Source organism: Diadema setosum, chromosome 2 (assembly GCF_964275005.1).
Source record: "Diadema setosum chromosome 2, eeDiaSeto1, whole genome shotgun sequence".
NCBI classification, from domain to species: Eukaryota; Metazoa; Echinodermata; class Echinoidea; order Diadematoida; family Diadematidae; genus Diadema; species Diadema setosum.
The window spans coordinates 32,006,195-32,032,865 of NC_092686.1; the positions used below are offsets into that span (position 1 = coordinate 32,006,195).

General features: G+C 39.7%; 1 protein-coding gene and 1 long non-coding RNA gene across 2 annotated transcripts; both read right to left on the reverse strand.

Moving 5' to 3' along the window:
* Positions 1–1,734: 1,734 nt before the first annotated feature.
* On the reverse strand, positions 1,735–20,608 carry LOC140241832 (uncharacterized). The gene is made up of 7 exons (XM_072321589.1): positions 20,245–20,608; positions 6,905–7,027; positions 6,197–6,294; positions 4,780–4,931; positions 4,112–4,273; positions 3,821–3,899; positions 1,735–2,188 (listed from the first exon to the last, which is right to left on the reverse strand). Exons 1-7 carry the CDS (start codon positions 20,583–20,585, stop codon positions 2,040–2,042), a joined length of 1,104 nt encoding a protein of 367 aa, XP_072177690.1. The 5' UTR covers positions 20,586–20,608; the 3' UTR covers positions 1,735–2,039.
* LOC140241825 (uncharacterized) lies at positions 11,664–16,423 on the reverse strand. Its single transcript, XR_011902108.1, has 3 exons — positions 16,261–16,423; positions 14,575–14,650; positions 11,664–11,723 (listed from the first exon to the last, which is right to left on the reverse strand). It is a non-coding gene; the product is annotated as an uncharacterized lncRNA (long non-coding RNA).
* Positions 20,609–26,671: the final 6,063 nt, after the last annotated feature.

The following is a 26,671-nucleotide window of genomic DNA, read 5'->3' on the forward strand; positions in this document are numbered from 1 at the left end:
AAATTATGTAAATTTTGTTTTAGTTTCAGTTTCCAGGTGAAAGCATGATGCAAATGTGAGATGTCATGCTTGCCAGAAAAAGAATTTTTGTCCCTGTTGGATATCAAAACAAATCTGACAGCTATCCTTGTGTGGTTGCCGCCAGCTTTAAATGACTTGGTGATAATGTCTCGAATTGGACTTTCAATTTCTGCGGCCACCTAGTCGCTAGCCGCGATGACCGTTTCATACCAGCACTGCACCTGCCTTGAGCAGTGAGCATTTAATTGCACATGTACCATCACATGTCAGGTGTAACAACATTGGGTAAGTATTTAAAACCTTAAATACCACACACCAAGTGGATTGCAAGATCTTCAACCCATAATAATATCCTCTGCATGACCCTCTCTTGTGCCCAACTTCAGGAATATTCATGCATGCCATATGCATTATTTTAGTAAGTATGAAGTTCCATCACAGAGGGCAATGACCTCGCTCTGTCTGACAAGTTCCTTTGAAGAGAACTTTCAGCAGTCAGTTGAGTGAGTTGCTTCCTTAGGGTGGGATTTCACGGAGCACGCGAACGATTTGCGAAGGACGCGAATGACAAAATCCAACATTCCGAAAAGTATTTCTCCGAATGTTTTCCGACAATGAACCCGAAAACTATTCTTGCGCAATTTGTGCGAAGTTTCCACGACATATGTGCGAATGTCGTGTGTATCATTGCTAAAGTACAGCATGTTACGAACACGAAGAACACGCGACGGAAATGCGAACAACGAAAATTTTTCAATAATCATGGGAGAAAATGTACCCAAGGAGAGGTGGAAGCTGTCTTGAGTTGAATTTTTTTCTTTCCTCTCTTTCTCCTTTCTTTTTCTCTCATTTCTCTATCGTGTGCTTGCCTACATTTTTTTTTCCTACGACGTATCTCCACTAGTAAAGCATTTGATCGGGGTTTTTTTTGCAGTTCCTCCAATACATAATCTCTATAGTTCGTATGAAATTTTACATACTTTAGATTAATTTCAAGTGTATTCTGCGATTTTTTTTTTTTTGTATATCAAACATTTATTTCTCTTTGCTAGTCTTCAATTTCTTTTGTTACTATAGTTGTTAATAATTGCTTGATGTTTAGATGTATGCTACGATTTTTATTTGTAGAAAACGTATAGGTCATACATCCCCCAACGTGCGCTAAACGTTCGCGAGAATGTCTCAAAAGGCACGCGAACAGTTTGCGATTACGTCGTAAAATGATCGGAAAATCTTCGCAGATTTCGCGTAACATACGCGAGACATTCTCCAAAGTTTCGGAGTCTGTTTGGGGTTTCACGAACATTTTGCGAACATCGCGCGTGTCTTGCGAAGGTCTTGCGCATAGACCGAGGCTTTAAAGACACTTTCGAGAACAATTCACGAGCAAATCACGACCAAGTGCGCGGAAAAGGTTCGCAACAAATTTCAAACTTTCTTGAAATTCTCGCCGAAGTAAAAACGACATTCGCGAACAATTGACGACGCTTCCGAACCCTCACGTTTGTTTGGCGATCGTTTGCAGACTAAAATGCGAATGCTGGATCTTGCCATTCGCGTCCTTCGCAAATCGTTCGCGTGCTCCGTGAAATCCTACCCTTACAAGCATTGATTGCTCATTCAGCTGTCACATTCATCAAATAAATTCACATCAATTCAAATAAAGCATAAATCATCTTTGTGAGACTTCATGAATATTTATCACATGCCAGAGACTTCATAAATATTCATCACATGTTGGAGACTTCATGAATATTCATCACATGCTGTATACACATTATTTCAACTGGTATCAAGTTTGGTCACATGGGGCTATGACCTCACTCCATCTGGTGAGCTCTTTAGCAAAGCTTTCCACTGTGGTCTCTGAGGAGTTGTGCACTTTGCTCCAGGAGGATATGAACACAGCTGCAATCACATCAAATCATACTGAATCACACCAATCTCTCCATGAGGAGGGCTCGACATGAATATTCAATGCATGAAGAACATGCATATATGCATTGTTTCAGCTGGCATCAATTTCCGTCAAAGAGGGCGACAACCTCGCTCTGTCTGGCAAGCTCCTTTGCAAGCTTGCCGCTGTGGTCTCTGAGGATTTGTGCACCGTGCTCTAGGAGGACTCGAACACAGCTGCAATGTTGGCACCCAGCAGCAATGTGGAGGGCTGGAAAAAACATTCAAACACATAGTGCGGTACTGATGAATAGATGGCACATTTCTACAAGCCTTAGCTTCAGTTATTGTAAAACCATAAATTTTTGCATTCTTATGAATGAAACTTTCACAGATTTCGCGAGGAGCCAAGATCCGCAAAAGTAAAATACACACAAAAGTCTTTGCCTACACAATGCACTGAATGTTATTACAATGCCGTACACCATCATTGTCGACAATTTGAGAAAAATTCATGCCGCGAAAAAGGTCATCGGCTCTGATTCACAAAAAATTCATGCCATCGATGTTTCTGGTTTTACATTAGCATTCACTGAAACAGAAACCTCTTGGAAGTCTAGATGCAGAAATGTTGATCACGAAAATTCAAATACTTTATGGATCATTTGAACTACCAAAGTGAAGTCAAAATTGTAACAACTTGTAAAAGATTATGCATGTAATGATGTACCAAGAAATGGGTACATAGGACTCACACTTTCTTGAATTTATCAAAGATATGTTTGTTAGACTTTGATTTATGAAATTTTGATTTTTTTTGTTGTAGTTGTTGATTGTGGGAATTTTTGTTTTTCTTTTGCCTTTACTGTTCCTCTGTCTGAGATGCCTTTTTATTTCATGTGGTTAGGACAATTAGGCAGAATTACATAAGTTACATTTCTGGTCATTTCCATATACTGTTCTAAGCATTAAGGTTCAAATCAGGCCACTGTCAGAGTTATCTTTAAAAACAAAACAAAAACAAAAAATGCAGAGAAGGAAAAAAAGTCCACTGTATAGAATGTATGGGCAGCAGAGTAACAAAAGAAATGCAAGGTCAACAAATTATCATATGAAGTAAAGGACAAGTTCACCTTCATAAACATAAGGATTGAGAGAATGTAGCAATATTAGTAGAACACATCATTGAAAATTTGAGGAAAATTGGACAATCGATGCAAAAGTTATGAATTGTTGAAGTTTTTGTGCAGTCACCGCTGGATGAGAAGACTACTGCAGCGTATGATGTCACATGAGTACAACAATATAAGGAAAATATAAAGAGAATTTCACAAAATATCATCTTTTGAAAAAAGTACACATTCCCTTGACTCTTTACTGACATATGTTATGGGTAATATTATTCCCCCTGCCTTTAGAAAGAGGCAAGTCAAGTGCTCTTTTATTATGTGAAAAAAGTGAAAATATGTTGAATTTTCTTTACATTTTCTTTATACTGTTGTACGCATATGACATCACAAGCCGTAGTAGTCTCCTCATCCAGCAGCTCCAAAACAAAAATTTTAAAAATTCATAACTTTTGCATCGATTGTCTAATTTTCCTCAAACTTTCAGTAATGTGTTCTACTAATATTGCTGCATTCTCTCAATCCTTATGTTTATGAAGGTGAACTTGTCCTGTAAAGACAAAATGCTGAAAATGTGGCCTTGTGATAGTAATGTCATTTGCTTCAAGAGCTCTAAGATCAAGGTTTGTCATACACAAGTATTCTTGTCTTTATGGAGGTGAAAAAGCATAACATTTTCAAAATTCCTTGGACCAAGTCACATGGCATGATTTGATGGAAATTTTAGGATGGCAATATTCACAAAATAAATGTTTGAATTGGGCAGTACAACTTACGTGTTCTACCTTTGCTGTCAACCACATTAGCATCTGCCCCAAGTGAGAGAAGATCTTCAATGAGTTGGTCTTGCCCTTCCTGCCGGCATTAATGAAGAAAGTGTAATTTATGTAACCATGGAAACCATTGTCCATAATTGCAGTTTCGACACCACTGTCTTTATCTGCAGTTTGGAAATATTGTACATATGTGTGCAAGTACTAGTTTGTCTGCTGTGATGCAAAACCACCACCAAAAAAACAAAAAAACAAAACAAAACAAAAAACCTACATAATGATTGAAATACATACCTTTGCTGCAAGATGCATAGGAGTGTGACCCCCGGGAGATGTGAGCGTGTCCACTGCCACATGGTGTTGCCGGACAAGGAAGTTCAGTGACCTCTGGTTTCCTGCCTGAGCGACCAGATGGATTGCTTGCCGTCCAAGAATATCCGTTTTGGTGAGGCTGGCCTGGGAAACATGTAAACAGAAACAGGACTTGGCAATATAAGAAACTGAAAGTCAACACCTACTCCATTTGCCACAAGCATGTTCATTCATATAGCCCCCCTCTCCCTCCGGGGAAAAAATGGTCATTAATATACAATTAAAAGAATAAACAGACAAGGTAACCACACCAACAAAATAAACAGACTCAGTTTGTGTTATCCGAATGTGTCCTGAGCAGGCACCATGAAATAGAAGCTCATTGCACAGTTGGTAGCATATTTCAATTTTGTAAGAAACTGATACGACAACTCACAGATTACCACTTAAAAATCTTGAAAGTTTAATGTCTACAATGTCGTAGGACTAACTCTTCAAATGCAATTTATATCAACGTCAAAATTGTGTCTTGTCAATATATTGCCAAACATGAAGATGGTGAGAAGAATGGCACTTGGAAAGGTTAAGGGTCATGAGTGTTCGCCATTCAACTTTGGACACTGCAACAGCAAGAGAAATCTCCTACTCACCCTGTGTCTGTCGATGAGGATCTGCGCAACGTCGACATAGCCAGCCCGGAGGGCATCCATGAGGGGAGTGCTGCCACAGCTATCCTGCTGGTCCACCAGATATCCACATCTCTCCAGCATTAGCACCACTGCTTCCAAGCGCCCATGCAATGCTGGTATCCGCAGGATAGAGACAGAGAACATGTCGTACTATGTCATTTGTGTTGATGAGGCCTCAATCAAGATCAAGCGACAGCTGAGGATGGAGGTCACCTGTACTTTTGTTACTCCCTTTTCAGTTGTGAGAGTGTCAATCCTCCTCTTCTTTCTCTCATGATTATGAAATGATGTATTTCCAAAATCAAACAATCTGAGCTAGAGGATCATACTTTGTAACATTCCCCTTTCATCAATGTATAAAAACATGTATCATGTGTTCATGTTTGTTGGTCTCTTCGATTAAAATGCAGAAACTAAAGTTTGTTTGATTTCTACAACTCTTTTTGTCTGATTTCACAGTACTTATTCAAGTTAATTCAATCATTCACTACATTAAAGGATACTACATTGTCTTCGATGAATGAAAATGTGGTACTTGATACCATATCATTAACTTTAGTGTGATTGAACTAGGATACACTGGAATTGACACATACATTACTGTCATAAAACTATCACACTAGATTTGATGGAAAAGTGCAAAAAAAAAAAAAGGAAAAGAAAAAGAAGTAAGTTACAGATCATCCATGTACACAGAAACTGATTTTATTGAAAAGTAAAATTGAGCATATTTGATCATAGCTGATATCATAAATATTTCAATGTGTTTGCATGCAGAAAACTAAAATTGTATGAAAGTGCCAGAAATGATAAGTGTTATTGAGTGGACTACTACTAATTACTGAGCTAGCATGGAAAAATTATTCCCAAGATACATTGTATACAAGTGACCCCCTCATCAAAAAGACTTTGTACTCAAATAAACAAGAAAACTGAGGCTTCACATTGCAGTACAATAAGAATAATAGATTTTGCATTGTGAACATTTTTACATGGCGACATCAAACTAGTGCAAAAATAGAATCATGTCATTTGTTTGTTTGTTTTTTGCTTGTCATATATACTTTTCTTCTTCTTTTTTTTTTGGATCTTGATTCCACAGAATCAAAATAATGTGAAATTCATCTAACCAGGCCGAGCAGGAAAGGTTACTTGTGCATAAATTTCTGTGTTTACAGAAGCAGCTAAAAAAATGATAAGGAACATCTTGGTATTTGCTCACAAGAGTTTTGTCCATCATAATGAAAGCGGACTGTGTTTCACGCATGCACAGAGACTTAAAGGCATATCACAGTAATACTCTAATTGCAAATACACTTTCTTGCATACACCTCTGAGGCTGACGTATATTTATCATTCACTGGCTAATTTTTCTCACCCGCTGTGTGCAGTGGTGTGCGACCATTTTTGCTAGTGGTATCCCACAAGTTGCTGCTGTGGTTGAGAAGGATGTTCAGAATGTCAACGTGGCCCTCTCTGCAATGCACCGTGTACAAAATCAGGAAGCAGAACTATTGAATGACAGCTGTGGACACGAACATTTTCACCACACCAATCAGGGTGACACTTGAAGATTCATCATGATTTTCTTATTACCCATGCTACCCCCCCCCCCAAAAAAAAAACAAAAAAAAAAACATCAACAACAACAACAACACATTTCTAGAGTAACAACAAGTACAGTGGAAATGAGTCTTGGTATCACTGAAAGAACAATATCCTGTTTTTTTACAATGGAACAAGGGGGAGCTGTGGTATAAGGCCTGATGGAGTGTTCCAGATTCTTCAGCAAGAATTCCTGAAGCAATAATTGCCCTTAGGAGGGTGTCTTACAAATATTCCTAATAACAAACTGTACTGTCGGGATGGTCATAACGGTAAAGCTGCCAGGAGCAGTAATACCAATGATGATGAGACTGCCCTGCAAAATGACAATGTCATCTTCATCGTTTTTATTACATTACACCACATTCTATTTTTAAGGTTGGCACGGCAACGAGAGCATCAACTGATCAATCATGACGTGCCAAAAGTTTTTGAACTTCCATTAAAAAATAACAAAAAAATCACTGCCCCTCAGGATTACCTGCTTGCGATGTGAAAGGCATTCCAGCCATCTTTGTTGCGCAGTCTTGGATCGGCGCCACCACAGAGCAAACGCTCCACAACCTCCAGACTGTCCTTTGTGCAGGCGAGATGGAGAGGAGTCCTGGGTTGTAGGGATGAGATGCAAATATTTAAGAAGGATGAGAACAAGGCACGCATATTAAAGCCCGTCTGCACTAGTCATTATTTTGATGCCAGAACTTTTTTTGTAAAGAGCGCCATCTATCAAAACTTCCGGTGGCCGGGTTACATCCACGGAACTCTAGTCAAAACTCTAGTTCTGTGGTTACATCGTTATTTTATACTGTGGCTGCGCTGATCGCCGCCTGCCGGTCAGCGCACGATCTCACAGCAGCTTGTGCGCATACGCAGAGCCGAGAAAACACACACAAGCAGTGCATAATTATGGAGGGGTACCGAGAGCCCAGCCCGGCCCGCCCGGCGCGGCCTCGATCTTTCGGCCGATCGCGAGGGAACGGGTTACTTGTCGCGAGAGAGATCCACGACAATCCACTCACTCAGCCCAATGACCTACTCACCAGCGTAGCGAGCAGAAAAACATCGCTGGGCGGTGAATTACTAGTACTGTAATGTGGCCGTCGGTTTCTTCGTCGGGCCAGCGAGCTGGGATTTGTAACTTCTGAACTATAATTATTCGCCTGATTATGGGTTGGTCAATTACGATGACATGTGATTAGTGATCGCATTTAGTTTGTTGGTTGTCAATTCCAGCTCGTAAATAAACGTAGCACAGCATGAACACGTATTGTACCAACGATCAATCACATTTCCACGAAAATTTATCACCCACCTCGATCTCCGCGGTATCCTATCTCCGGCCCTGTGTAGGCGATACACCGATAACGGTTTCGCTATACCTCACTTTCCCGTACGTTTTGCATAGTTGATTTTGTGTTGTTTATTTTTTCATTACATGTACAGTTGTATATCATAATCAATGTCAAGGCCATACGGCTACAACTGTACAAATGCTTGTAAACATGAATCAAATGCTTGTAAACATGAATCACATGCATAAATATGAATATGTCAATAAATAAAAAAAAATAAACAGTCCAGGAACCAAAACAGTAAAGATCGAGAAGGACGACTAAAACCCGTGTCCATGAATGTTACTGAAGATGGTCGATAGTAGGTGGTTGAAGATAGTAGGTCCTTATAATAATGATGATAGTAACAATGAGGATGATAATGGTGATAATAATAAGAATAAGAATAGTAGTAGTATTAGTAGTACAAGTAATTGTATCAGCAGAAGCAGTAGTAGTATAGTAGTGACAATAATAATAATGATACAGTAATAATAATAATGATAAATTACTTCATGAAGCATTGAAATCCAATCTGCAAAATGCTCTTAATCAGTCTTGTCACAGAATAACAAATCTAATGGACAAGTATTTCAGAAATGGCAACTCTGCAACATACATAAAACCAGGCCTCAGTGGATTCCATCTCCCTGTTAAAAACAAACCTCTTGAAATTTGCGCAGCAAAGGCTACCAAATAATATAGAAATTGTCCGAAAGAAGCAAGTGAAAGGCTTGCATAGAAACTCATTATGAAGGAGTCCTTGGGACCATGGAAATTACAGTATATCCAGCGAAATTGAAGGTTTACACAGAAAATGTTTTCAGCTGAATAACTTATGAAAGCATCGCACCAAGGAACAACATTTTAGGTATTTTTATACCGAGATATAGGAGATTCAGGTGTATTACTCTTTATCTTTTGCCAAACACACATCTCCAGAAGGATCAGACCACAAAGGACTTAGTTAGGCCAGTAGGCAGGTGCATATTGCCAATTCTGAATTTGTACCCTTGCAAAACTTTTCATCCGTGAGCACTAATGATTCGTAATGAATTCAACTTTATAATTTCGTCCCTTTGCACACTGACTACTTATAGTACCATCCAAAGATAATGTTGCAGAAAATTTGATTCAAAAGACGGAATCCATGCACATGCAGGTGCAGGGTTATAACTTGGTTTATCCCGAAGCTCAGACAAACATTACATGAGCCCTGTCTATAGCTTTAGGGTTGCTAGGGAATCCATGATTGTAGAAGTGAACTCAATACGAACGTTTATTGAGCCGTCACTAAGGTTTTGTCATTACTAACAAATAACCAAAAGGCATGTACACCCCACATGACGCCAGTAATGATGTTCAGCAAATATAATCAGTACTGATTTTCAAGACAGTAATCGTCTTAGTCGTCTTAGCAAAAAGTCACATGAACTGTCATCACTCGCGGAAGAAAAAATGTCCATAAATTTTAATACGTGTACACAACTAAAATTGTCTACTGCTTGTGACAGGATAAATTTCGGAATGTATACCGTGTTATTAGTGTACTGCATATTGTATGCAAACTTCTGCAACAAAGGATCTCCATAGCAACCCTTTGCGAGCAACCAATTCTAACCCTGTATTCTATCTTTTGGATCCAAATGTTTTTGACACAGGTTGAATAGTCTCTGTCACGGTGCAGGTAAGGAAATGTTCATAAATTTGAATACATTATGGAAATGGTCTGTTCGAATACAACTGTACGTTACAAAATGCTCTGCTGTCGTGCGGGTTGGCAAATAAAACGCCTAAATTCCCTCTACAGATCAATTAGCAAATTCTCAATAACCTCAAAATAAAAATAAAGTGGTCATATCGTATCGATAAATGTATCTTTTTGTGACCTGTATAGTCGGATGTCGTTCGCAATGTTTCTACATGAAATGCGGGCTACTTGTGATTAGGAATTCTGACCTTAGTGTGGTAACTGAAATAGTCGAGCAAGACATGGCTTAGTGTTCAAATTTCATGCATTTTTCCAATGATTTCTAGACCAATTCGAGAGCTTGTTCCAGCTCATAAGGTGTTTTCTCCAACATTCAGGAGGAATTTCAGTCAGAACTCTGAATCCAACTATTTTTGACAGGTTCTCTGAGCTGTTTCTGCCACTAAGCAGGGACGAAAATATAACTTGAAATTCACTACAAAACTGGTCTAGTACGCTATGCAGGTGAGTGGAACAAAGTGGAACACAAGATTTGTGAGTATTGATGTCGGACTCAGAAACGAAGTCGCGTTTCCTTCTTTACCAGAGTTAGTTGCATAAATCTCAGGACACCTAGGACAGAAAAAGAAACGAGTGATTGTTTCCTTCTTTGCTCTTTGTGTTTATTGCGAAACTGTTTCAATACACATGTATAGTACCATGGTTATCATGTACAAATGCTAAAGGGATAGGATTAGCTTGTGCTAATGTGAAAACCAACCACAGAGAAAAATATATTATCAAAACGAGATCTGTAGGAAATACACCAAACACTCACTACCACAGTTAATGTATGTGTAGGCATAATGACAACACACCAACTTACATTATATATTTCTTTCACCATCCACTGCACAGGGATTTTGACAAGGGTGAGCACATCCCGTTTGCATGTAAATCTTGCACATATTCTGTCTTGTATATTTTGGGGGATAAGAGGCTTTGCCATTTTCAACCTTCAAATCCATGATGATGTCGAGTTGCGAACTTCACAGTCTACATCAAACCAACAGTTTATCATGGAGGTAGGAGATAGACCGCCATGTGTTGATATAGAGAAGCATCCCACCTCACGAACTATAAACCCTGTTCTGTCAATGAGGATGTGCATATCATATTCATATATGTTTTGCTGGCAGAATGTGCATACAAACGTTTTAGCATAGGGATGGGGTGAAACAAAGTCTAAATAACTAGTTACCGCAAGATGGAGGCATAATAAGTAGCTTTGCAGACAATAAAAATACAAAGAAAATGTTTAGAAATATCTCCATCCAATACATACTTGTATACACATTATCGGTAAAATGTCTTGTACAATTTTTTTTTCCACATGTAGTTTTATACATGTATCAGCCACAAAGGAAGTTCGTCATCTCTGGCGTGTTCTGTTAGATTTACTCACCTATTCAGCATTTTACAATATCACTAGTGTCTTGAAATGAACATAATGTCTCATACAGTAATTGATACCTGCATATAAGTGCATAAAGAATCACTCATGCGTAATAGATAGTAGGCCTACAACAAAGGGATACTTCACTATGTTACATGTACTATGAGCACACATCTCATAGAATAATCGTAAGACCTAACCAAACTAAGAGCAACCAGTGTCGTCTATTGAAAGTATGTTGCAAGATCCAAGATACAAGGAAAATGGTTGTGGAAGGAGTATAAAGTTCGACCCTATAACCATCTCGGTACCCTTTGACCTCCTGATAACCTACATAGTGCCCGTTAGCAGATGAGTACTGTACTCGGTTCTAATGGCCCAGACAGAACAGGAGGGAACCACTCTTCGATTGCCAGCGCCCAATTTGTCGTGCTGCCAATGGACGTACAATGTATGTGCGATATGACGCGTGACGGTATGATCTGTTGCCCCTGTCTGCGGCCCAGGCGTGCTGGTTCTCCAGGTTGTGGCGAACGATGTCGAGTACAGCTGGGTCCAAACAAAGGCGACGGAATCGTGCAGAGAGCGAGTGACACTGCATGTTAGCTTTTCTGCAACATTTTTTCTCTACGTCATGCGCCATCTCCCTGCACCGCCCACATTTGCACCATGGAGGCACGGCTTCTGGCTCTGGCTCTCGTGGCGGCTGTGGTGGTGGATGAACAAACTGCTGGAAGAAATCTTCGAATAATCCAGCTGTCCTTTTCAAGTTCGTGATGGCCAGCTCATTGACTTGATCCCTGGTGAGCGCCTCCACCTTGGCCTACGCATGAGAGACAGAAATAAATAAGAAAAATAATGAAACAAATTCTGCCTACAGCTGTACATCAAAAGTACTGTAACACAAAATGCGCATGCATTAATTCATTGACTGTTGATTGTTTGTTTTTGTTTGCATGTTGGTTGACTAGACATCATAACATTCAATGGTAATAGATGATATTATCATGTATTAAGACTTGTTGCTGCAATAAAGGATGCCCATATGGCGACCCTAAAAGCTTGTTCGAGCTCATGCGATGCTTGTCCGAGCTTCGGGAGCAAGTAGGAGCATAAAACCATATTGTGTCTCTTGTGTCCAGTATTGTTTGTTGCAGGTTCTAGAATTGTTGTCAATGCTAATGAACGGGTTTCTCATGTATTCAGATTGTATTTTTGTAAACAAATAATGACAACCCAACAAACTTTGTCCGCGCTCATGTGAAGTTTGTAACAGCGTCGTGAACAAGGAAGATTATATATTCTGACTGTCTGTGACAAGTTCTTCGAATTGTTGTCAATGAGCGCATGGAAGGAAACAAGTATAATTGTGTAAATCTGGATACAGTACGAAAATGGTTTATGGAGCAGATTGCAAGTTTCTCCTCCAAATTCAATACGGTCTGTGGGAAAACCAAACCACGTCTTATCAAACCCCACAAGCCACAGGCGATTAAATTACCACTATAAAACATTGTCTTTGGACTTATATGCTCTAGGCGTCACATTAGTACAGTATGATGGTTTTATGGCAAATTGTACGTTTCTAAAATATTTTATGCTGAGTATATAGGTTCAGGTACATAATTTTGTCAGTCAACTTAATCAATATTTGTGAGTCAAATCATGTAGAAAATCTTTCATTGTACCAATATATCTTCCATATTGTAATTCATTTAGCAATGCATCAGATTTTCTTGAGGTAACCCTGAATCTTTGGTCATTACTAAACTACAAGATACAATGTAACACGACATATCAATTTATCATATGCAGCTCTGATTGGGATTTCCGATACTTGGCTTAGAAAATTGATTCTGTCTCCTAAATTTGATTTGGAATTGACGAAATTGTGCTAACTAAACTGTGTTGCAACCTTTCCAAATTCATACCGAAATCGAACAACTGATGAGCCCTACATGTACAAAACTTGTACACTGTATATGTGGCTTCATAACAAACTTCCAGCTTCAAAAAGTCTACTATTTTTCAAGTGCATCCACGATTTCCCTGCAAACACATGTCAAGGTAACCAGAACTATTTCTGCTATTCCTGTTACCATACTCTAAAGGTACAGTAGTTAGGTGAAGATTCGATGAACAGAAGTAAATGGGAGGCTTCTTATTTTAATGTCCTATTGACTTCACAGCAGCAAATCTTTATCAATGCTTCAGAGTAACTAAATGTATGTAAACAGGATTGAAGAGAAAAAAGAGCAACAAACGCTTCTCTCCCTGTCTCCTCTTTCCCCTGCCATGAACAATTCAGAAAAAAAATACCCCCCCCCCTCCTTTTTCCCCTAGCGTGAATGACGAGAAAGAAAATCCGCAAGACTTCCTCGAATTCTTGAAGTTCTTTTCTGTCTCTTTTTTTCCCCTCGCACATGAAAGATGCAAAACACACACAGACCCAAGACAGAGACCACTACCATCAGAAAAACAAAAACACCAACTACTAGTAAAGAGACAGAAGTGCTAGACAGGGTTGGGGCCTGGGAAGGGCTACCGACAAAGGAACACGGCGCGCACAAGCATTCTTTCGTGAGATCGTATTACAACTGGCACCTAGCCTTTTGTCAAGGCCCTCTCGCTGTAATGGGCGAGCGAAGCGAGCCCAGCCGAGCGCGCCAGCGCAACCCCACTCAGCTGGGCTCTCTTCACCATACAGCGAGAGGGCCTTGACAAAAGGCTAACTGGCACCTGGTCATGGCCTGGGAACAGCGCCAAGAGTATAGTCTTGTCACAGACCCCAATTATTAGACCTGGTAACATGGTACCCAATAGGGTTACAGCTCGTTATTCCAAAGGTTTGTCATTCCGAAGGCTCTTCAGTCCGCAGATTCGTTATTCCGAAGATTTGTTTTTCCAAATATCATTTCGGATTAACAAATCTTTGGAATAACGCCACAAATGTTCAGATTGATGAACCTTTTTCATTTTCGGATTAACGAACCTCTAGGTATTGGGAATATGTGTGTTTCGGAGTAACGAACCTTCGGAATAATGAACCTTCAGAATATCTAACATTCATTATGTTTGTTTGAGGTATATGTACATTGTACATTGCTCTAGTTTATTGAGATTTGCTACATCCACCTTTGAAGTTTTACCCAATTTTACCCAAAGTCTAATCAAGTGATTATCCCACCTTGCTTCACCCTTGTGCAAAGTTTAGTGAAATTTGCTTGATCCAGTCTTGAGTTTTAATATCACACAGTGAATTTTTAGAATTTGACCTTGACCTTTGACTCTTGCCAATTTTACACAAAATGTTATCAAGTTAGTGCCCTATCATATTTTACCCTTGTGCCAAGTTTGCTGAAATTTGCTCAATACAGTCTTGAGTTATTGCATAAACTGTTTTAGATGACCTTCACTTTTGACCTACGACCAATTTCTAATCAAGTGATTGCCCAATCATACTTCATAGTCGGACTATGTTTGGTCAAATTCCGCTCAGTATTACTCAAGTTATCGCGTATACTAAAGTAGACAGACAGACCTACAACCCAAAAATATCATGCCTCAAGCACCCATCGGACAGAGGAATAAAAAGGATTCATGGTCAAATTTGTGGGCATTTTATTGTCAATAAGCCTGTGCATAACAATGATAAATTTTAGTTTGATACTCACCTGACTTGGTTCAGGAGGGTCTTAGAGTTGATCGGTGAAAACAACACTCCTCTGCGCAGAGGAGCTCTCCTAGGAGCTGTAAACACAAACAAAGCATACTTAATTAACCACATACATGTAATGCAACAAAGTCATAATTACTTTCAATTATACTAATGACATATATTTTCCGAATGAGTGTCAGTAAATGACATTTTCATGTCGAGTCGAGTACAAAATTTTACAGTTTGATCCTAGATTTTTAGAGTCCTAGTTATCAACGAGCAAGGTAGCACAACACTCCTAGAAAGAACACATCAGTATGTATTATGGTCAAGAAAATTCTCAGGGATACGTGAAAAAAAAATGTACCCAAAAATATTTATATGCTAATTGGCTGAAAAAAAGTGCAGATATAGGGTGTTGCAAATGCTCTTTTACACACAATTTGTGATCACGATATTGTCTTTTTAATATGGATGGGAATAACATATTGAAAAGGCAATCATTGTACAGTGCATTTACCATGAAAAGTATGATGTGTGGCAACCAGCAGCAATGACCTTGAGTATAATACAGTGTACTTCTCAAAAAGTAAAGGTTACAAACATTCTTTTACAACAAACTCCTAAAATTGAATGGTAATTGGTCAATGGGTATACACTGTAGGACACACTGTGTAGAGTATAGAGTACACATGTATTGTTCCTTTACAATGTAGCTGAGGGATTACACTCTTATCAAAGCAATGGTTTTAAGAGTTTTAATAAAATCATTTGATTTGTATACCGGTATACGAAATAAAAACATTTTTTCTGAATAACTCACAAACTAAACATCGTCTGGTATACTAAAGGCAGTATTCTGACCAAAGAAAACATGTTTTTTTTTTTTATGTTTTCTCTGAGAGGAACATTTGGATCAGTTGGATGGCCATTTGCATTCTTTCATTCCTTATTCAGAACATTGCTTCCAATGCACAAGTTATTTCAGCTGGCATTTTTCCTCTGAGATACGAGGCCGAAGATATCTTGGGCTGCAGAACTTAAAATAACACTAATTTTGCTGATGGTAAACTTCCACTTCAGCAGAACATTTCTGGAAAGAAATAACAGGAACAATGAGTACCGGTATATAACTTGATGTTTCCAGCAGGATACATCCTAAATACTGCATGCTATTTTATGGGTAAAATCAGCAAAAGACTCAAGAAGTCAGATGAATTCCCAGCACTGTTTGTTACAAGGTATCCAGAAATTGGCCAATCATGAGCTATTTTCCATGTTTGGTGTTAGATATCAGCATATCTATCCAAATCAAAATAACTCATCCCAATGTCATGACTGCTTTAGTTGACCAATAAAGGTCTTGAGTTTGAACTTACTTAGTAACTGTAAGTCACCTTTTTTTTTTTTTTTTCGTATCACCGAACAGATGATAAGGAGGTTTGTGTATGAATACATTACACTATTTATGTACTGTGTCTTCAGAGGCAACCATCTACTATTAGCCACTCAGGAAAAACAAACTGTATGGGGGAGGGCTATTGACAGGCTTAATGAATATTCCAGAATAGTCGGCATCTCTGGGTTTATAGGATATTTTTGTTATCCATCCCGACAGGATTATGCTGTAAGAACAAACAATGATCACAAAATAAATTTCGGACCCTATCAATACTACAATGTACGCTTCAAGAAATCTCACTTGAAGTATCTACCGGCTGGCCCAATTCTTGAGTCCTTGGGAGTTCGAGACGTATCTGGACAGAGCTTCCTGCAGGTAGATCTTCAGCAGTAGTTGCTCTGAAAAACATATGAACTGACAGCTTGTACTACACAATATAACCAAAGACATCTAACTTTGAAGAAAAATTAAATCTCATTGTTATTCCACACAATGTATTTCCATTGGCACAAAATTCCAAGAGTGCCTTGAAACATTGACATCGCCTTAGGGCTCTGTTAGACACTGTAGCTGACCTCTGCGTGTAAAATACCTTTTTAATCAACCTGCAGAGTATGCAAAGAGTAAGGTTTCCATGCAATCAAAATCGTCCAGTGGACATTATGGATTCTGAGGTGATTGACAATGCACTACATATTTCAGAGGAGCACAACCTCAAAGAAGACAATGCTGTACAATGTTTGTCAGCAACTGCAGAGGTGGAGATGGTTTCTGTCTGTGATGTTGTGCTATCAGCTGCAGAGGCTACAAGTAAGTCAGATTATTCTGATGACCGAGAACTAACACAAAGATGATGCACAGGGGCAAATAAGTTTATACATCGTGTATACTTTATGCCCAACATCAAGGTAAATCAAGGTAAGAGCAGTGCAGCATAAAACATAATGTTAGTTGGATACCATGCATACAAATGTACTGTACCCCATACTTTTCATATCACATTAGTGAATATTATATGAGAGGTTTCAGCAGCACACTAAAAACATGTAGTCTGTCCCCTTTATTACCAATCATGCAGCAATGACCATGTTGAAGAAAGATGAAAATCCCAATAGGTTACTGTAAAAGATTTCTGTGAAACAATACACCATACTGCATGGCCCGGTAGCCTACTGAGATGGTATGACAGTGCGCTAGAGTAGCGTGCGACTGTGCTTTCGTACCAGTAAAGGTGGATGAGACATGGAATTCTTTCATTTCATAAACTAGTGTAAAATGCAATTTCAATTTAAGCGATTTCCATGAATTCCAAACCACTGTTCACGCATCTTTGGGGGCAGATCTACATAATGATCATAATATTGGCTACCCTTTCATGGTATACCAGACATATTGCATTCAGCTTGACGAATATTACACTCGTCCATCGTGCAATATTCATCTGGCTTCACATAATTGATCAGGTATACCACTCAAGGATAGCCAATTACTCCGCTACAAAGCTATCTTGACATCAAGAAATCAGTATTTCTACTACACTGTATATTGATATTATGATGGCAAAGAAAAGGTGCTGAATTTGATGGGAGTGTACATTGGCGTGTACACGTAGGGTCTGTACAGTGTAAATGTATGAAATAGCAGTTTTGCATGTGTGACAATTATACATTGTACAAATGTGCCTGTACCTTCCTTTTGTTCTGGCCTTGTATTTCCAATAATGCCCACAAATCAAATCAATTTATTCTGATATACTCTCTTTGACCTTGGCCATTTGACGTAAAAAACACCCAAATTTTCTCATTTTAAATCTTAGTAAAATTGGTGTCCAGTTACTGAGCCCCAACTGTCCTTAGTTGTTATATTATACAACCTACCGAAACAGGGAACTACAACTGTAACCATACTCGAAAAAGTACAGTACAGGTACGTACATGTATGAAAGGCATAATGAATTTAATGTCTACGTCTTTCATACAGTCCAGCTCGCAATGCAACGCGCTGGCAACTAGGTGCAAGTGAGCTCACAAAATCTGACCAACGATAGATTGTGCAATCCTGCAGCCAGGGCCTCCAGTCAGTCCAAGGGTTTGAATACCAAATCTTATTTTTGTAACCAGTGGAGGTGTTGCCTGCAGGATTGTGCGATAAGTGGTAACCCATATCCCATGGAGGCACAGGCTGCAGGTCTGCGCAATCTATTGCCGGTCACCATGTGAGTTCAATTGCACCCAGTTGTCTGCAACGTTGCATGCAAGCTGCCCTGTATAAGACTGTCGCTACAACTGTACATGTAGTCAAGCATTTTATTACCATAAGGTTTTGTACGACCAAAAATTATTTTCAATAGCTGATTTAGATATACTACACGACGTGCAGAAAAATATTCCTTCAAATTTCATGCTCTTTATTGAGTTTTCATGAAGTCCAACACAATGAGTGATGAAAGCTCCAGATGCGTTATCTCTCGCACATAAATCTTTGCTAGTACTAAGATAACTAGACGGTAAGAGTTACAGATCTAACGTTAGTACTACAGTCAGCACTAGTAGTCTAGTAGTGACTAGTAGTACCAGAGCAAATGTACACGCGGTTCCTAGTCCTACTGTAGATCTAGGCCTACAAGTATAGACTGGTAGACTCAATGTACAGCTGATGTGCTGTCCCCCTGAATATTACCACACATGTGAGAAATGACACCAATCTCGAGATTGCAATTGGAAAACAGATAACATATCTTGAATTGATCATGATTTCCCTTCCTAGAAATTTTGACAATTTGTTGAGGCTGGGTTAGTGAGGAACAATAAGCTAAAAATGAAAACGTTCATATACGGCTCGGCCCTAACACGTTAGTGATAATTTACATGTATGGCTGGGTCTACTATAACTATACACAGCCCAGTCGCCGCTGTACATACGTAGCGTATTAACAGCGTCTGGTCGGGCTAGGTCTACTACTGTGACCGTACACGTTCACTAATTGACTTAATCAGGCCTAGGTCTAGTCATTGAGTCATCATAGTACTTTTTGTCGTAAGTTGGACGTCAGTATCTATTGTGATAATCATTAAAAAAAAAAAATGTGAATAAGGCTGTTTTAAATTGTGTCATCGTTCATCGCGATAGTTGCATGATCAACGCTGCGGTACAACTGTACCGGTAATTCAAGTAGGCCTAACGGTAACGTTATCGTTACATGGATTTGGAAGGTTATAAATTCAGCGTTCAGTGAATGTCATTTGCAACTGAATAAAAAATAGGTACAATTATATATCATACAAGTTGAGTTTCACCCACCTTGGCTTATCTCAGAGGCTTCTGACTCAGTCTGAGTGCATGTAGAAACTTGCACAACGGGTTGATCCCGCAATCCTGGCACACAGTGCTGATGCCCAGTGCGAGTGGTGGACATCCAGCAGATGACCAGCAAAGTCATCCTGTGTTGAATGGCTTGATGGGCCGTGAAGGGCAACGTTTATCTTGTTCATTTCTTGCCGATAAACAGCTCGCACCTCCTCCCACTGGATCCAGCATTTACCAAGTCGTATCCGCGACATAATGGCACGCAGATTGAAGTTCGACACAAAGATCAGAATAAACGATCTGAGTGTTGAAGACAGTGTTTGCTAGCACCGAACAGATCGCGAAGTGATTTACGTGACAACGTACGCATAACCATGGGATACCATCGATCATGGTATACATACTATGCACTGGACTGCGCATAATGCGGGATCGAAGCAAGCCGCTGCGCTGAGAGGCCATCCCCTACGGGAACCTGGTGGTCTGTGTGTTAAGTCTATGGGGATTTCAGAATTCAGTGTGGAAGGGGTTAATTGCTGCACGCCGCTTGGCATTATGGGGGAAATGCTGGGCACCACAGAGAAAAATGAGCCTTATGATGGCGCTAGACATGTTTCTTGCCAGTGCAGACGCACTTTAAGCTACAAAGAACCAACTGATCAGGGTATTAAAGGATACCACTCCATCTAGAAGATGTACCAGACACATACTGAGACATTTTCATTACAACCATAACAACAAAATAATATGTTGTATTTTGCAAGTTTAGAAATTAACAGCTCACCAAAATATCAAAAAAAAAAAATGTAAATGTGCTGTATATCATTTCAAAGGCTGGATATCACTAACTTTTCTTCCAAACAAGAAAATGCTGATTTCTCTTTATATCACTGAGGTTCTTGATCATGAATTTAACCCATTTGCAGAGTTTCATACAGTATTAACATGTGTATAAATACAAGTTCAGTTTCTTCCTACCAATCGGCTCTCTTCAGAGGATCAACATGCACCTTCTGTTGGAGAAGAAAGTCCACACACTCCACATGACCCATTGCCGAGGACTCGTGCAGGGCCCGCTTTCCGTCCAGATTAGCGCTCTCCAGGTCGACGCCCGCATCCCTGAGGTATTCCAGGATCGCAAGGCGCCCATGGCGGGCTGCCAGGTGGAGGGCACGGTCCCCTGACCTAGGGTTGGCTGCCTCCGAGAGCTCACCCGACACTCGGCTGTCCTCCACTGCTGCCGAGGCACAGAGTTTGACAACCTGTGCCAAGTCTCCCTTCTGAATGGCCGTATGGAGGCGCTCCATGTCCCTCCTCATCTACACACAATCAGAGAACTTGGTTGCCATGACAATGGGGATCTGCAACCTGGAAGACGAGCCAGAGGTGATGAAATTGTAGATAGTAACTATAGATATGGTAAATAAAAAAAGAAAGGTCAATGTTGTGACTAAATATTTTGCCTAATGAAGATGCTTACATAGTTGTTTTGTATTTCTGCCCACATTTTGTTGAATGCAAAATTTCAGGCTTTTATTCATACATCATTTGTGTCTACAAGGTACCTCAAGACTGATTTTCTGAGTCACAGGTGCACTGGGTTGCTCATAGAATATCCTCTCTTGACTTGTAAACAAAGTGTCACAAAATTTCATGTTTTTTGTACAGACACAATTCCTTCTTGACATTTTCTGAGATACTCTTGAAAACAGAGGAAGTGAATCTGTTTAGAAGCACATTTAAAGAAAAATAAACAGCATCCCTTGTCCATAGGTGTATAAGTTTAGGGAATTCTAATTGAGTGATGTTTACTTTTCAGGAATAGCTTTCTCACCATATGTGTGCAACCTCTTGAGCAGTTATGTGACATTCATATAATATCTGAGCATGATCTGAGTGATCGATCTCAATTTACACACTTGAAAAGTATCAGTTATTCAACTTAAATGTTATTTAACTTATACAACTTGTCATATTCTCCCCTGGGTCTATCCTCTTTAAAAGGGCACTTAATCACTTTCACCTGTATTGGTGACATGGTGTCATTAGCACAGATTCATTACAGAAGACTTTCTCTCACTGAGTGTGTGTACAGTTGTATTAAATTTAAGAAAAAGAGACAATGGGGATTCACAGTATTCATTGCATCCATGGTGGACATTTTGAATTTCATGTGAAGACATGCTTGTGAACTAATTACGTGTGTGATATTTCTGTGGTTGTTGTTGTTATGAGATTAGGCGCCATAAACACTTTGTAAAATTTGAAAGACAAAAATTAATCTTGTGTATAACTGATTTTCAAGGAAATTAATTTTGCCACTTCGGGAAATTCATCCTAAAAGAAGTGAAATACTTGAACAAATCTACCAAATATTGATATAAAGCTGAAATTATGTGACTACTTTCACTTGAGAATTGCTTTTGTTAAAATGCACTCTTGCAGGGGGAAAAACTCACACACCCTGCATTGTAACAACTACATAATGTTCTGACAGCTCGGCTTCAATGATATCTGAAGGCATGTTGCTGTGCAAGTACAAGTACAGCACCAGACTGTTTGCATTATATTAAAGAGATAGTATAGTATTGGTTGAGGTGAGGATTAAGCATTTAACGTTTTGCGAGATATTTAGAAACCACTCTATGAAATGTTAAAGAGCATACAATTCCAAGGGAAACTGAAAGTTTATGTTTGATGAGAATCAGTTTTGAAATGACTGAGATATCCAAAAACAAGGTAAAACAAAGAGATCCTAATAAAAGTCATGGGCTGTCACATTCTCTTAGGATCGCTTTTCTGGATATATCAGCCATTTCAAGACCAATGTCTATCAAATAAACTGTGGATTCCTTTAAGAGTTACATGCTCTTTCATATTTTGTAAGAGGTTTCTCATTGTCTCATAAACACACATACACACAAAAGTTGGAAACCTGCAGCTCCATCTAAACAAAAACTGTACCATCATCCCTTTAATCTGACACTTTCTCCCTTTAAACTGAGCTCCAGTGTGGCATCATGTGCCCTAAATGAGCAATAGGCCAAAGAGAGAGTATGGACAATATGTCCAAGAATGGAGGATGATGAGGAAATCAGGTGTTCAACTGCATTGTTGTTGATTTTTTTTAATGATATGGGTCTTGTGACCACTTCATCGGAAAGCCTTCTCCCACACTCATCGATCCACCAATCTCAAGCACTTTTACTTTCGATTGCAATTACCCGGTACGCTAATCCACATTGATTACATTTGAAGCAGACTACAGTATACATGTGAAACCGAGCTTTGATGAGTAGTTAGAGGTTAAACAACCTGTATCAATATGCTTGGCTGACTCAATGCAGCTCTACTATGCATGTGGTGGACGGTGTGTTCTGGAGACTGCTCTCACTGGATTTCTTGTTTTACATCAGTTAAAACGCCTGGATTACCCGTGGACATTTAATTCCTGAACATGGCCAACAGTCAAATAGTCCTTGCGAAGTGTAAATTCACGAGTGCTCTGGTGATGTGTTTGGTGAGTACTCTAGGGGTGTGGTTCTCCTTCACACCACACATCCCGCTTCAAAAGATGCCTGAAGACAACTATCTCTACATCGTGGGGCAGATCATCCTCAGCGCATCCATTTTCGTCATCAGCCTGATCTCCATGTGGCTCCTCTGGCACAAGGCAAAACTGCACAGGGAGCAGACCATCTTCTGGCCACTGGAGTGCCACCACTGTGCACGGATTCTCGTCTCCTGCAGCCAACATACAGCTGCACCATCAAGGATGCAATCGATTGGCAGTCAAGGACTCGCGCACCCTTCTCCAAGCTACGGTTCCTGTGAGCAGTCCCACTCAAGACCTGGTCCCAACAGTAGGTACTGTTCTCCAGTTGGTACTGCCAGCAGCTGCTTCTCCCGAACTCCTGAAACCCAGTCTCTGCCATCATCTTGTTCAGGACAGAGAAAATCCTGTGCCTCCCATGCATCTGCCGCTTTAACTCTCAATATCGGTCATTTTGAATCCGAGTGGGCAGAAACATCACTAACACATCCTGCTGAATTGCAACATTTACCACATCCAACCACAGTTGATAGACACAAGTGCACCTCAGAAATGCTTCTCAATGGACAAAGACCATCTCACGTGAAATGCTCCAAGGAACTTGCCACGAATTCACTGGTGGGACCAACAAAAGATTCTACATTGATGACTTGTACAAAACCACATCTAACATCCGATACAGTGCCTTGCAATAAAGATTTGGCACATGATCGGATAACTCCAAGAACATCAGACCATCCCCTGTTTTTTCCTCAGCATAAATCAATTCTTTCTGTCTTTAAGATATTTGGTTTCCTGTGCATTGTATGCGTTGGGTGTGACTTTGTGGAGATGTGCATCTGTTTTTCTGAGGGCAGTGGCCCCATGGATAACCTGGTCATCCAAGCTCTCCTTGATGCCTGCTACATTTTGTCCATCTGTACAACCATAATTTTCTTGACCAAACTTCACGATGCAGTATTCACAGACAAGCCACTCCTGTGTTATTTTCTTGCGGTGGCATTCAGCTTGTATTTCTGGTCAGCCTTGCGACGTCTGAACTTCCTGTTTGCCTACAAGTTTCTTGACCCACCTCCACATCCCTTATATCCGTGCCAACACAACAGCACCCATGCAAAGTCTTTTGCCAGTATAAGACAATTTGCACGACCCCTCTACGTTGAATTTGGCATCAATGGAGCAGCTATCATCTTTCCTAAATGGCTGTTAGCAATACCTGCATCACTTACTTCCAACAGCAGAGAAGTGGTGTTCGAGTTAATCGAAGACCAAAATGCTTGTGTCCGTGAGAGACTTTCCTTGTGCTTGAAAGGCCGTCCCCACCACCAACAATCAGGGTCCAGAAGCAACAGAGGAAACAAGATTTATTTGAAGTATGTCATCGCCGTGTTAGCCGTCACACTACTAGGGGCAATCATCTGGTGGCAAATCACCATCAATAATCAGAACTTCCTCACAATTACCCTTGTAGATTTAGTCTCCATTTCCTACACCTTGCCATTCATTTTGCTGTGCACCTACCACATTCGCATTACAAAGTGCTTCCCTGAATTTCGACCGAAGAGTGGCATCTCACATGAACGCGGTCTCCTCGAGGGACACGATTTAATGCTCTTACTCTGCTCATGTGGAATCTACTTCTTTTACCTCCTGAGTTTCATCTGTACAGTCAGCCTTCTCATAGAAAGACATCAAAGTCTGTCAGTGCAAACAATTACCCAATATACTTTTGTTGCCATCACTTCGGTTACTTCACTTGCCAGAGTTTTCCTGATGACCTTCTTCCTGATAGTGGTCCAACGCCAAGACCTGCGAGAGGCTCCGCAAAGAAAGTGGGCCGCTGTGTGCTTGATCTACACAATGGTGTTGAATATGGGCAATTGGGTTGGAGACAGCTTATACAATAGTGTCCTGTCCATTTTTAAGGAGTACTTTGGGATATCAGAGGGGGGTGTGATAGGGTTTCTCCTGGAACCCCTCTTCTCTCTGTATGACTTGCATGCAGCAGTAATAGCCTACGAAGCCTATAAATCTCTCTAAGTGAACAGAGGATGAATGCCGAAAAACTATGTCATGAAGAAAACGGCGAGTCAGGGGTCACCTCTACACTACTTAGCATTGCAATGGAACACTTATGCCTATTTATTAATGGCACAGAATTAGTACAATCTACTACGATATCCTATCTACTTTCTCCTAATCCTTCATTCGGCTCCCCCGCCCCCCCCCCAAAAAAAAAGAGATCAATAATGAATATGATGTAGTGAAAAAAAGGAAATTTTTGACACCACTCGCGAATGTGGTCAACTCAGTGCAGATCATACCTATATGGCTAGAGGATAAAATGCTACTGAGGTCATATTCATCATTTAGACATTGTAGATCTCTATATTTTGGTCTGAGAATTCACTTTGACCTGCTCTGACATCAGATAAAATTTGACCAAATGCGACTTAGGCTTAAAATGCAAACTTCAAAGAATGCATTTTCACAATTTCATTTAAAAATCACAATTTATGTGGGCATGAAATCATCTTTCATATTACATTGGAGGTTCAACCCTTCACCTACAAAAAAAAAAAGGGTCATTGTGCATGTCTGAATTAGGAATTTACAACAAAACAGAGAAAGCAAAGTAGAGGTTTCTGTTAAAGAAAAAAATAATAATAAAGGAAGTGCTCACAGAACAACTCAGTGGTCTCTTTTATCATCCCGCATGATCATTTCTGGGAATTTTCCTTCTTTACTTTTACCTTCAAGGAAAGTTTAATTTCTACATTCTGTTCTGGCAGAATATGTCTCAGGCCACAAAATTTACCTGAGAGTTTACCCATGAGATCAAACAGTTGGGGTACAGTCAGTCTGAGAATGAATAACTTTCGATGTGTAAAGTACAACTGCAACATTCTGGACCTTTTTTTTTTCATTGACACTCTGGACCTTGTGCATTTATCTACTGGTAATGTTGATGAAACATACACATCATTTATTGTTTGATTTAACTCTACTTAACCCATTGAAAACTGGTCCTGAGTACACTCAGGTAAGTGTCTATTGGAAATGTGTGTTACAGCATTATCATAGCATGTTATATCCCTCAGGTATGACATAAAACAGATGTCCCATGTGTGAGAGTATCACAATCCATGCATGTAAAAGATCCCACTTCATAAGTTAGTTGTAAAGAGCAGGGTGACTGGGTGCTAAACCTGGTAAAGTGGACCAACCAAAATACTAGTAAAAAAATCACCAGACTAGTCAATTAGTACAAGTAAGAAAATACACCATACCATGGATTGTACTCCCACCTACAGAAGAGAAGACCTTCTGCTGTGCAATTTATTGCCATCATTCATTGTGTTCTGTCTGTGCATTATCAACAACAGTAAAAGGTGTTGATGACTAGTTAAGATGATAATTTTGACTCTCTCATCAAACATTGCAAGACTTATCACATAACACTGAATGTGTTTGTTTTTGTTGAAATGGGAGGCACCTGTATGAACATTTCTGGCAATTTGGGAAGATACCTTGTGAATATATCTGGTTTAAAGAGGAAATCAAGTCCAAATATAGGTTAGTCTGACAAAAAAGAGCAAAATATTACGAGTTAAGATGATCATTTTGACTATCTCATCAAACATTACAAGACTTATCACATAACACTGAATGTGTTTGTTTTTGTTATAATGGGAGGCACCTGTATGAACACTTACCTGACAATTTGGGAAGATACCTTGTGAATATCTGTGGTTTAAAGGGGAAATCAAGTCCAAACATCAGTTAGTCTGATAACAAAGAGTAAAATATTCAACAGAAAAGTTTTGATCAAAATCAGCTGAAAATAAGGAA

What these genes read in the sequence shown, in the direction of transcription:
- LOC140241832 (XM_072321589.1), bottom strand. Translation starts at nt 20,585, where the DNA reads ATGAGGAGGGACATGGAGCGCCTCCATACGGCCATTCAGAAGGGAGAC. An exon ending in CACACCACTGCACACAGCGG is followed by an intron (nt 4,932 to 6,196) that starts GTGAGAAAAATT and finishes TGCGGATACCAG; the next exon opens with CATTGCATGGGCGCTTGGAA. An exon ending in CTATGCATCTTGCAGCAAAG is followed by an intron (nt 3,900 to 4,111) that starts GTATGTATTTCA and finishes TAATGCCGGCAG; the next exon opens with GAAGGGCAAGACCAACTCAT.